The sequence below is a fragment of the Solanum pennellii genome, chromosome 4 (assembly GCF_001406875.1).
Source record: "Solanum pennellii chromosome 4, SPENNV200".
In the NCBI taxonomy this organism is placed as follows: domain Eukaryota; kingdom Viridiplantae; phylum Streptophyta; class Magnoliopsida; order Solanales; family Solanaceae; genus Solanum; species Solanum pennellii.
The window spans coordinates 57,822,906-57,835,817 of NC_028640.1; the positions used below are offsets into that span (position 1 = coordinate 57,822,906).

The 12,912-nt window shown below is 32.1% G+C and overlaps 1 protein-coding gene and 1 pseudogene across 1 annotated transcript; both read right to left on the bottom strand.

Moving 5' to 3' along the window:
- Positions 1 to 1,129: 1,129 nt before the first annotated feature.
- LOC107016822 lies at positions 1,130 to 3,336 on the bottom strand. Its single transcript, XM_015217168.1, has 5 exons — positions 2,820 to 3,336; positions 2,002 to 2,488; positions 1,699 to 1,903; positions 1,263 to 1,371; positions 1,130 to 1,179 (listed from the first exon to the last, which is right to left on the bottom strand). Exons 1-5 carry the CDS (start codon positions 3,334 to 3,336, stop codon positions 1,130 to 1,132), a joined length of 1,368 nt encoding a protein of 455 aa, XP_015072654.1.
- A 7,451-nt stretch (positions 3,337 to 10,787) lies between these two features.
- On the bottom strand, positions 10,788 to 11,503 carry LOC107017560 (annotated as a pseudogene).
- Positions 11,504 to 12,912: the final 1,409 nt, after the last annotated feature.

Genomic DNA, 12,912 nt, shown 5'->3' on the forward strand with positions numbered 1-12,912 from the left:
TCAACAAAACCAACTTGATAGGCGTTAACCCTCCCTCATACAACGAAGAACGAGATATTTGCAGAGAATGATTTTTTGAAAAAGTTTTCAATTTTCTCAAGCAATAACTTTAAAATACTCGAATTACTCTTTTTAGCAGTAAAATCTCTATTAACTTTTTCGGATCTGTTAGTTGAAGGTCAATATATTAAGTTAGATAACACAAGGACTAAAATAAGAAATTAGCCTTAATATAGGGACAAAAAATACCGTTTTTAAACCCTATTATTTGTGCTCTGTTAGTAGGAGGACTAAAAACATACATTACTTTTCTTAATATTTCAAAATAGTTAAGAATGAGTTTGAATTTATACATCATCCTAATTTTAAAGCTTAATATTTCAAAAAATAAAATGAATTTAAATTTTGTACATCATCTTAATTTAACTTTATAATGAGTTCAAATATATGCTATCTAATTAAAATAATATGATTGACCCATTTTTTGGACAATATTAATTTTAATTATATTTGACGACAAAGACAAAGATATTGACAAGTTAGAAAGCATACCAAAGAAAAAAAAGTACGACATATTTTTTGAAAAAATTCCAATTAATCGAGTGTTCTTGTTATTTGTTCCATTCAATTTCTTTAGTCATCATTATCAAATGTACACTATTTTATTTTATTTTTGATAAAAAAAAATATACACTCTTATAAAACAATGAAATCCTAATTTGAATGTTGATTGATTTTTTATCATTTAAAAATAATTTTCTATGAGAAAATTATAATTTAATTATTTCCTAATTTTAAAGGTTTTGTAATCAATTAAAATTTTGATTTTACATCTTTCAAATAATGTTGGTTGTCCTGATGATTAAGAATTTAAAATCGATTAAGATTTAATTTTATATAAATTAGTATTTTGTTTAGACATGATAAAACAATCAAATCAACGATAAAGATCAACAAAAACCAACAAATCATTAATAAAGGAAGATCAGATGAGACAATAAACATATTCAAAATAAACTGCATATTAATATCATTTAAATAGATATAAAATTTATTTTAACATCAATTACCATATATATTTATATAATTTTAATCTTCTTATATATATTTTTATCGATAACAATAGCCTCTAAATCGACATTAGACTTGCTTCAACACCACCACCAGAAAGCACTAAAACTGCACCAAAAACAGCAATGAAAAATCACCATAACAGCAGCTAAACAACTCCAAAATGCACAAGATAAGCTCCGAAAACAGACTCCAAAACTGCACGAGAAAAGCTCCAAAAATAGACTCCAAAGCTGCACAAGAAAAGCTCCAAAAATAGACTCCAAAATTGCACCAAACATCACCAGGTTTGCGCAGAAACTACACCAAAAAAGAAAGGAAACTGAAAAAATAGCAAAATATAGTTTAAACTTGAGAAAAGCACACAATGATCCATTTTTTTTACCCAAAAAAGTTGTATTATTTATAATGTAACTCCACTTTGTTGGGTTTGTTGTGAATTTTCCCAAGACGATTTCATTTCTTCTCCTTGTCCTACTTCTCTCTGTTTCATATTTTGTTGCTGAACTTCTAAACATCTCCGTCTAACCTGAAAGCACAATATATATAAATATTTATATATACTTTATATTAGCTAAAGTTGATTAAATGATGAAATAATTCAAAAATGATGTTACAAGATAGTACAGGTAGTTTATCACGAACAGAAGTAGTAGTTTCAGGCTGCACATCTTTAGTTTTGCAAGTCCTTTTGTTGTGACCAGTCTTGTGGCAAGTACTACAATCCAGAGATTTTTGTTTCCTTTTCATCGTTGTCCGACTTGCTCCTACTTCATCAGCTTCTTTTCTTCTCTTCTTCTGCTTTCTTCCTCTCTTTATACTTGTCAAGATCCTTGGAGGCAAGGGGGGAAGTTTGTTAGATTTTGGCCATATTCGCGGGCCATTCATCGGAATAATTGCATTCTCATATATTTTTCTTTATGTTTCCACCTTGTAGGAATCATGGACATAATCAAGAATGTCTTCTCGATTAGCCCAAATAGTTGCAATTGCGTGCTTGCAGGGATTCCAGTGAGACTCCATTTTCTACAACTACATGTTCTCTTCTCCAAATCCACTTCCCAATTATCCATGATACTAGCTCCTATAATTTCATAGTTCCATTGATTTGACTTTCTAGGAATATATTCTCCGGCTGCCTTTTGATTTTTAAGCAATATATCTTCAATCTTGGGACAAACATCACCTAGATTCCATTGTTCTGCTTTCTCCCGGTTAGCTAGCATTCTGGCCATGAGTAGATATCTCAATTTCTCCAAAAGTGTCAAAATTGGCTTGTCTCTAGTATCGAGTATCATGCTATTGTATACTTCACACAAATTATTCAATAACACGTCAGATTGAGCATTTGAGGAGAAATAAGCCATTGTCCATTGACTAGGTTCTTTTTCATTACACCAAACAGCATCATTTGGATCTAACTCAAGCATATGATTCATGCATATAATAAATTGTTGCACAGTAGTAGCCTTTGCAGCAGCCCAGAGTGCCCTTTTAATGAGAAGCTACCGAGACCTGCGCTTTTAAAGTTGTTATGAAGGTGTAACACACAAAATCTATGACTAACATATCGTAAAATATCATTAAAAGCTTCAATGAGACCTTTTTGTTTGTCGGACATAAAGGTCCAACTAGCCTCATCCTCATGTATATCCAAATCGCTAGCCAAATAAGTCAAGAACTAAGTCCATGTCTCTTTATTTTCTTTCTCAACAATGGCGTGGCAAATGGGAAATATATTATTGTACCATCAATTTCAACTGCAGATAACAATTGAGTTCCGTACATAGGACCCTTCAACCAAAAACCATCCACTCCAATTACTTTTCTACAACCAGCCTTGAAGCCGAACTTGCAAGCAGCAAAACAAATGTATATTCTCTGAAACCTGTATGGTTGTCCCGGCACCTCATTATCAGTAAACTTCATATGAATAGTACTTTCTGGATTTGTCCTGTCCATTTCATTGCAATAGTCCCACATCATTTTGAATTGATCTTTGATATCACCATCTAGAATCGAAATGGCCTTATTCTTTGTTCTTTTAACTTGTGATAAAGTCACTTTAGCTCTTAGATCAACATTCACTCTATCTCTAAAATCAGCCAAGCTATCATTTCTATTTGATCCAATTTCATTCAGGTATTTTCTCGCAATGAAGGATGATGTGATTGTTCTATTTTCATGGTGCCACTCTTTGCAAGTATGTGTAGGATCGTATGTTTTTATCTGGAATGATTTGTCCCATTGCATTTTGGATGCCATAATTTTCCATTTGCACTTTTCATGTATACATTTTGCCCTGATTAATTCTTTGTCATTCTTGTTCCACTTGATATACTTTCCTTTTTATCTCATGTGTTGCTACAGCATCCTTGAACTCTCTTTTGCTTCCAAAAGTCAACTCTAGAGCTAAAATGGGATCATCTCCATCACTCTTAGGATTGAATTGAGGATAATCGTAGCTCTCAGTTTCAGAATCACTATGCAAACTTCTTGTGTCACTAGAATCACAACAATCAGAATCTCCCTCTATTGCTGCCATCTTTTTCTTTACTTCAACACTAATAGGCTCTATTTCACCCAGAATACTCTGTTTTATCTTTTCATGGTCATTGACTAACTCGTCGTCGGATAAATCAGCCTCTAAATTACAAAAATCATCACAGATGAATTTTCATGTGTAAATTGTTCCTTGTCATTATCTTCAATGACTTCTTGATTTGGTATATCCCCATTGTCCATTTTAATATAAGAGTCCAAGTGTTCGAAGTAAATCTCATTCACATCCTCTTTTTGAAAACTTTTGCTAACTGCATAAGCTTATAAATAGGTAGAAATCAATCTCCATCTTCTACCATATTTTCCACACTTGTACCAAAAGGTTATTGAATCAGATTCATATCCGCAAATCTCCGCCATCACTTTAAAATCCTGAAGATTCAACGTGTTCACATTAACATAATCAATATAGTCTATGCTGCCATTTATGTAATGTTTGTCTGGAATACGTCTCATGACACCCCCGTGATATACTTTACACTAACAAATGAATCTTCGAATACTGGATTTGAAATAAAAAAAACAAGCATATATTACATAAGGTGTTGTAGTTTACAAAAGCATACAGAAAAACTAACTAATGGAAAATGCTTCAACTTAATAATCAAATATAATGCCGCTGCATCCAAAATAAAGAAATTTAATGCTCGTAATTATATAAACAGAAAATAGTACATCTACTGAAGAATGCATCACTGATCACAGTGATATTGGTGTGCGCTAGCTATGTGAACTATGATACTACAGATTCCATTCCAGGTGCACCATCTTGTGGTGCTATAACTAACGTAGCTAGCTCCAAGCCTCCACCAGTATTCAAATTCGACAGTTCGTTTGCAGATGCAGGAGGATCTTATTACTTCTTACAACTCAAATTTACTGCCGTTGCCACTCTGGCTGATTTCTGTAGTGTTTTTTTTTTTTGTTTCACCATTGATCCTAATACTATTTGTGAATAGTAAGACTATCTGAGTTTCTTACCACTTAATACTTTGTAATTTCTTTTTTGAATCTAACCATTCACTAACCTAATCTCTAGATTCAGATCAATAAGAGGTTAAAGTGTATTCTACAAAAAAAAAAAATTATCGAGATATCTAGTTAAGGATCGAAAGAAATTTAACCATTCACCATTGTTTTTAATGGTAGGATCAAGTTTTTTCTTTTGTTTTTCCAACATCTCATGAAAAAAATGTGACTAGAAAGTGATGCAGAAGAACTGATAATTCTCAAAAGCAATAACAATAATCTAGAGATGAAAAAAAATTCTCACCATATGTAGGAGTTGATTCTCTATCATTGTTGTGCCTTAACAACATAGTTGCTTCAAAAAATGGATCAACCTTTTAATGAAATTCAGAACAAAACGAGATTATATGGTTTGATTTGAAGAAAAAAGGGAAGAGAAGTCTGGTTTAACAAGGAAAACGAAGAGGCAAAGGAAAAGTGAGTTTTGGCGGGAAATCTTTCTCACGTGTAAAAGAGAAAGCAACGTTAGATTTTTGACGTCCGTTTGCAAGGGTATCAAAAGTATACCAATTGTTGAAACATGGAGGACTATTAGTGTTGCATGTTAAAACACAAAAGATCATTTTGATTCTTAATTCAAACATAAAGGACAATTTTGATCCTTTTCTCTTTATGTATGTATGTATGTATATATATAATATTGATTGAAAAATTGAATATCTACATTTTAATTTAATTAAGATTTAAATTTTCTAATAGATATTTAAAATAGCTTTTTTTATTGTAACAAATTTAAGGTGACAGAAAATAAGTTGCAATAACGATAAATAATATATGAAGAAACATAATTTTATTGATAAACATAGTGCGGGTACAATTTTGTTCCTCCCTGGATTCTTCTCTTATAAGATATTTAGCGAAAAGACATGAACTCACCCAAGAAATTTCATCGAAAAATTAGTTACACGCTTAAACTACTGAGGCGACCTATTACACACTTATACTACTCAAAAGTGAATTCAATACCACAGTCGAAGCTGACATGGAAATAAAATTATATAAAAATTAAAAAAAGCGTGTTTGGGTAAAAAAAAAGGGCAATTTTTTTCCAACCCCCAGCTTTTTCCTTCATGTTTCCCTACCTTTCTTCTTCCTCCATTTTTTTCTTATCACAAACACTATTTCCATATCAAATTCATCAAGTCAAGAATGGATTATTCAATTTATTGTTTTGTCTTTTTGTTGATTGTGAGCATTTGAAATTAAAAAAAAAAATCAGATTGTGTGTGTAAAAGTTTTTGGGTTGTTGCACGAAATTCAATTTTTAATTTATGTTCATATATCCTTCTTCTCTCTTAGAAAATCCTCTCTAGATTTATTTCAAAATTAGTAATAGTAAATTGAACAGTGATTTTCAATTTTCTGACTAAAATCTTTACAATTAAAAAAATTATAATTTTTCACAATTCTCCTCTTTGAGCTTGAATAAAATTTGTATATTGTGATGATTTTTTGTGGTGGGTATGGTGATGGGTGAAAAATTTGTGGTGGTATGACTTTTAATTTCGAAATTGACAATGAAACTCGTGATTTTGATGTGGATGGTGAATTTATGATTATGGTTATGATGAATTTCAATGATAGTGATATGGTTTTGATGGTTAATTAGTTAAATTTATGATGTTTGTTATCGATTTTTTATGATGACAATGGTTGTGCGAAGATTACAGTGGTGAATTTGATTATGGGTGGTGAAATCGATGATGGTGGAGAAGTGAATTTGATGATAATAGCGACAATGGTAGTAATTTAATGGTTGGCTTGATGGTGTATGCGGAAGAAAAAGAAGAAATTGGGTGACATGGATTTTTTTTCCAAAAATCTGACGTAATTATTGATGTGGCAGTGACATAATGATGACGTGGCGCGAGTGTGAAACACTTTCTCATCATGTGACTGGTCTATGTGCGTCAAGGTTGAAAGAAATTCACTTTTAAGTAATTTAGGTGTGTAATAGGTCATCATAATAGTATAAGCATGTAACTGACTTTTCGTAACAAGTTTAGGGGGAAATTTATGTCTTTTTCCAAGATATTTATTCATTGATTCTTCTCTTATAAGATATTTATTCATGATTTGAGGGTCATTTGTAGCGTATTTCTCAAATTATGATGATTTGAATTTGATCTCCTTATGAATATCTCATGAATTTGCAGAATATTCAAGATGTTTTTCAAAGGAATATAATACTATTTACATAGGCCATGAACTAGTGTTTTGAGTAGCTTCCAAGAATTTTAGTTGAAAATGAACACACATTGTAGAGTCTCAACTCGAATTAAACACGTTTTGTAGAGTCCCACAAAATTTCAAAGTCTACAACTGCCCCTGCTTCAAGTCTTGTCGGAGTGTAGACTTGTTGAAACTCAAAGATGAGGCTTGAAATACTCATTATTCCATCATTGCGGTTTTGTAACATCATATTTGCATATTTGATCTGTGAGAAAAAAGATGAAGGATAAATTTGGTCACACGTGGCGTGCCAATTAGTTTGCAACAAAGTTTAATGTGATAGAAATAAATTGCAATCACAAGAAAATATGAAGAAATATAATTTTATTGATAAACATGGTGCTGGTACAATTCTGTTTTTCCCTTGATTCAGTTCTCATAAGATATTTATCTATTGATTCTTCTCTTATAAGATATTCATGATTCGAGGACCATTTGTGGCGCATTTCTCAAACTAGATTGATTTGAATTTGATCTCCTTATAAATACTACTACATGAATTTGATAAATATTTTATATCACTTTTCAACGGAATGCCTTTGTATATATATTCTTATTTTCTTCTTTCTTTTTCTTCTAATGTTGATTAAAGAACTAATGATTTATTATTTCGTGAATAACTCATTCATTAGAGGTTATTGAGTTATGTGATGATGACAAATAATCAAATTAATTTTGAGATTTTACTAATATTTTTTAGAAGCTATATTTTCATTATTTTTAATGTATGAATAGTAGTAAAATATTATTTCCAAGTTCAATGCAATTGTTTTTATGACCGCGCGAAGCGCGAGTTAATTAACTAGTATATATATATTACTACTTACTTTCTCATTTTTCAAAAAAATAAATGTCATTCTTAATAAATATTTTTTGTACATTTGTTTAAAATTTAAAATCTTAATTAAATAATAAGCTATTAAATTATATTAATTTAATTTTAGGAGTGACTAATTTTGCAAAATAATCATTTTTAATTGAATAAATATCATTATTTAATAAAGAAGATGTTATAATTTAAATGGTTTTAATTTGAGAAATTTTGGCAATCCATATCTCCTTTAACCGGCCAATCCGTGTATGTCACGTATGCGAGCACATGGATTGTGATTCTTTATATATAAGAAAAAACGAACAACGATTGAGAAGAACGTTTTGAAGAACTGCAACACTTCATTGCTTTTAGAGTATAAAAATTTGCATCTTCTTGTCCTCCTATTTTTGGGTTTGAATTCGAGTTTGAGGAAGTTTGAAGTCAGAATCCTTAACGTCTAAGCTTTAGTTTGCTGCCCCCCAGAAAGGTAATTTCGTTTTCCTCTTACATTTTTTTTCGATGTGGTTGTTATGTGTTCAACACTTGGTATAGAGTCTGTTATTACGAGTATTTGGTTTTCCTGTTTTAGTGCTTGCTTTAATCTCATTGTATTATAAGTCTCTGGGCAATAAGCGTGAGTCAAACATTAGTGGAGTTGTTTGAATGTTATATATTGGTCATTATACTCATTAACTTGATTTTGTATCCCTATAACTAACCAAATATCTGCCTTGCTTTTCCTGCAATGGTTTGACATTCACTTGATCTCCACTTTGAGTGTGCTAATTATGTAGCTCTGTTTCATCACTCTTTGTTTGAATCCTGTTGGTCTGTTATGTTGAACTCTCTTATTAGCCTATACTCTTACAATTTGTTTATGTCCTCGCATAACTCGAATGCTGGCCGCGTTTCTCTTGTATTTCAGCTACTCATATCCTTAATGTAAACTCGAGTTACAATCGGCTAAGAAAAGCATAAGACATGTCATATTGCTGCTTTCAAGTTCTGGAATTTTTGACCAAAATAAGTCATTCTATAAATCAATTCACCAAAGTAGTATGTTTTTAATTTTTTTTACAAAACTAGTATAAACGTGGTTCACAGTAACATTTTATACTTTATTTATTTTAAAAAAATTTATTTTATTTTAAAAAATTTAATGAGAAAAGGGACGGACTGCTAACGACGTTAAATAATAATACGTAACTGAAAATTACGTTTTAACTCTAATACGTTATTGGGAAGAACGTTTTAAGCATATATCATTTACTCCTGCACTAGAACAAAAAAACCCCAATTTAGTTATATTAAAATTGGGGAAGAAAACCCTCCAAGAAAACCCACTTCATTCTCCAAACCTACCTTCAAGTAACAGGGGATAAAATTAAGAAGAGAACTCGCATCAAATCTCGCTCCAAAGTCACAATGAAGTTGATGAATGTTGTATTTGAAGAGTGCACGAATTTGGAAGACCAACCCATCTTCTTGCTCTTCCATAGTTGATGCTTAATCTTTACTCGATTTGAAATCGTTTTGCTCTATACAAGATATATGAGAGTGTTGATCGAGTATTGTAGTTTAAACACGCGGCAAAAGATTGGAGGTGAAATTTCAAAACTTTGAAAACGTCTGCAGATTTGCTTTAAAAAAGAAAAAAAAAAACTTTGATAAAGAAGAGTTCTTTTTGTGATTCAGGTAATTTTGTCATACATTGATTTAGTTTATCTTATAGTTGATGAATTTGTTATTTTCCTTTTTGTTGAAAAATGACATTTTAGTTCTGTTTTTCCTCTTTTTATGATAACTAGCAAAATATTATTAGTGGTAGCAACAGTTTACTCTTCCTTGTGCTCATTTGAAGTTGATTGTTTCAATGTCTTTTTGGGTTGCTTGTTGTTCTTTAGAGTGTCATTTGTAGCTATCCTTTAAAAAGTTTCAGAAAAAAATTTCGCTGGTGTATAGTGTCTACAAATTTATTGTCTAAGTGAACTTTCTCCTAAGATCAAAAAAGGTGAATAGTTTAGACCCCACTTGTTGGATTACACGAGGTATGTTGTTGTTTTTCTAGCAGCAACATATATAGCGCTAACCTCAAACTTCTGTCTACTTCAAACTTTGATATTTTTCAGCTTATAAGACATGGTGCTGGCATTATGAACTCTTACAAAGTTGTACTTCTTGTTTTTTGTTTTTTTGTCTCACTATCTCATTAAAAAAGGAAATTTCTCCCCTTTTCTTCCGCCTGGCTCTTGGTGGATCCTTTTATTTTGTTTTTTGAAATGCTCAGATTGAAAATCCAATGAGCTGATGGTACCTCCAACACTATGATCCATATGCATCCCTAGGTCCTTGACAATTTTTTTCATGGGATTTAATAGAAGTGTCTAATTCTGTTTCTTCTTGTGTAAAACCAGAAAAAATGTGATTAAGGAAGATAGACAAAGTAATCCTCCATTCAGTTTTAATGCAAAATGATACATGTGGGAGGAAGCTCTTTCTGAATCCAAAACTAGAGTCGATATCCAAACGTCCTCCAGGACCTAGAGGAATAGCTTGTCTGTATCTACAATAATCAGCTGTAGCATTTCCCTAACATATCATTGAAAAGTTAGCACACTCAAGATTTCAAGTAAACAAAAATTATGAAGACATTTAACTAACCGGCAAATAATTCTTGACTTGCAGAATAAAACCAAAAGTAGAGCAAATGAAAATTTTATGTTCACTTGATCAATTATAGGGAGATATCCACCAACATCAGGTAGAATGGTACCATGAGGAGTTAAGTAAAAAAATATTAACCACAAAAAGGGAGTTTCTTGCCAGAGTTTCAAAAAACTAGACTTAATTTTTACATAAGAAGAACAAAAATGAGCAAAACCTTTTCAATCTGCAAGAAAAGTGAAAAATGAGCTCCAAGTTATCTTCTTTTTCTTCCTACATCCAATCTGCAATATGAATTTCAAACTATTAAAAATTGAAGCTAAACACCATTTTGAAAGTAAAGAATGCATCTCAAGAGAAAAATTACAAACTTTTTTTCTTCTTGTTGATTAGAACTCACTTGGAACCACATGATTCATCCTTTGCCTTTTTTATTTGTCAACACACAAACTGTTGTTTTGTTCTTTTGGCCGTGCTGATTAAGAAAATGACTCCGTAAAATTAGGAACAATTTTTCAGTTATTGAACTAAAAAGAAACACTTATTCAAAGAATAATGTGAAGATTTTAACATACCAGTCCCACAAAGCTTAGGAATGATTGAACGCTTTTTCTTCACCGATGGTTCACCACCTTGGCTTGCACCTTGATTTGCATCCTCCAACTCATTACCATCCACAAAGTTTGGGGCGTTGTCAAAATGTTGAGGTTGATTACTACCAAATACATTTTAAGTGATGAAAGACTTGGGTTCCTTGATATTTGTGGAGTCAGTGGTGTCATGTACGTCACAATCTCAATGTTTGTTGGTTCATAATTCGAGATTGCTTGGGAATCTTGTGTGGTTTGATCATCTTCACCCATTTCAATAGTTGCTTGACCTCTCTCAACAGCACGTACCTTCCTACTCGCAATACCACCTTTTCCTCGCCGACGAATAGGAGGATGCAAATGGTCAGACATTAGCTCCTCTCTTCTATAATTTGCTTGAACATGAATCCTATCTGCCTCTTGCACATATGCCAAACAATTAGATCCTTCATCCCGCACCATTGCACGAAACCCGTAAAATTCCTCCATTGATGGATTTTCAACGAGCGATATTGCTTTATTAACCATCAAATGAATATGACGCACCTGTCCAAAATTTAAAATTAACCCATTCAGTCCATCGAATAAAATTTGACAGAAAATCAAACATCTAAGATGTTTTTGAACATGACTTGAATAAGAATGAAAAAGCCATATACGAATACATCCACCTAAAGGGAAAATATTGGAACAAGAAAAACGGTACTCAACAATCTAGATTCTAGCTATAGTTCGGAAGAAATCATTTATGCTCCAACAATTAATAAGCTAATATCTAACTTCTTTAATAACCAACTACCCAAGGGATCAACGGTGATATGGTTCAAATTCCGCGGATAATGGAACCACCACGCTACATTCTCTAAAGCTATATGTGACTTTGCTAACTGGAGAAATCATATCCATAAATCCAGAGACCTTGAGACTACTATGTTTAAAGTCTTGAGGTTGTGGACTAAAACCTAATAATCTTTGACAAATATTTTGCCAATCATACAGACTTATGTGGCTCATACCCAACTACCGGATTACCTTTCACGAGTAAGCTATACAATATCTCCGCGTCCTGTAAAGTGATCGTACTCTCACTCGTCCTAAAGTGGAATGTATGAGTCTCAGGCCGCCATCTCTCAACTAGTGCAGTGATTAAGCTACGATCAATAACAGTCCTATGAGACCTATAAACACCATATAATCCAGATAGTTTAATCACATCTAGGACTCGTGGATGAATGGGATGTTCATTTACTAGGTCACAAAACTTCCCATCACATTTCTTGTGTTCAAAATCATATTATCATTCCCTATCCATATATCTCGTGACCTATGAGTGAGCTGTCCAGTTAATACAGACAGATCAAGTGAACCGGGATCCAATTGGTATGCAATATTAGCAGCCATAAAATAAAGACCTATACAGAAGTAAGAATACAACGTAACTTAGAAGCTTTCCTCAAATACTTCATCGACAACATTTTCAAGCATATCAATTAAAATATAAGCTTTACTATAAGAGTCGCAACTCGCAACTGTTGAAAAAATTGAATATCTTCACTCAAATATAGTTTCAACTACATATAATTTCTTATCATATATGTGAGCTCAATGTCTGAAAAGACTTAAATGAGTGAGGTATCATTTTTTTTCTGAAATGAGAATCATGTCACAGAAATTCCAACAGTGGACCACCTGAATGTTGTATTTTATGTTGGGCAACACTTTCTCTTAACAGTACAACACTCAAATCATTAGTAAACTTCAGTCACAAGACTTGTTTTGATACTTATGGTGATCATTACAATTTTGACCACAAATTTTGATGAATTGCTAGAATCTATTAGCATTTGTGATCGAAAATCCTAAAGATTAGTCACCATTTATCTCTGGTACATCTTAAGATAAAAAGATAGGCATAATACGACCATTAACTTGGCGCTAACGAATAACTAT

Coding starts and splice junctions, on each gene's coding strand:
- LOC107016822 (XM_015217168.1), bottom strand. CDS start 3,336: ATGGCATCCAAAATGCAATGGGACAAATCATTCCAGATAAAAACATAC. Junction 1,904..2,001: donor ATGTCCATGATTCCTACAAG/GTGGAAACATAA, acceptor CTTGCCTCCAAG/GATCTTGACAAGTATAAAGA. Junction 1,180..1,262: donor TTTTCTCGTGCAGTTTTGGA/GTCTGTTTTCGG, acceptor TTTTTGGTGCAG/TTTTAGTGCTTTCTGGTGGT.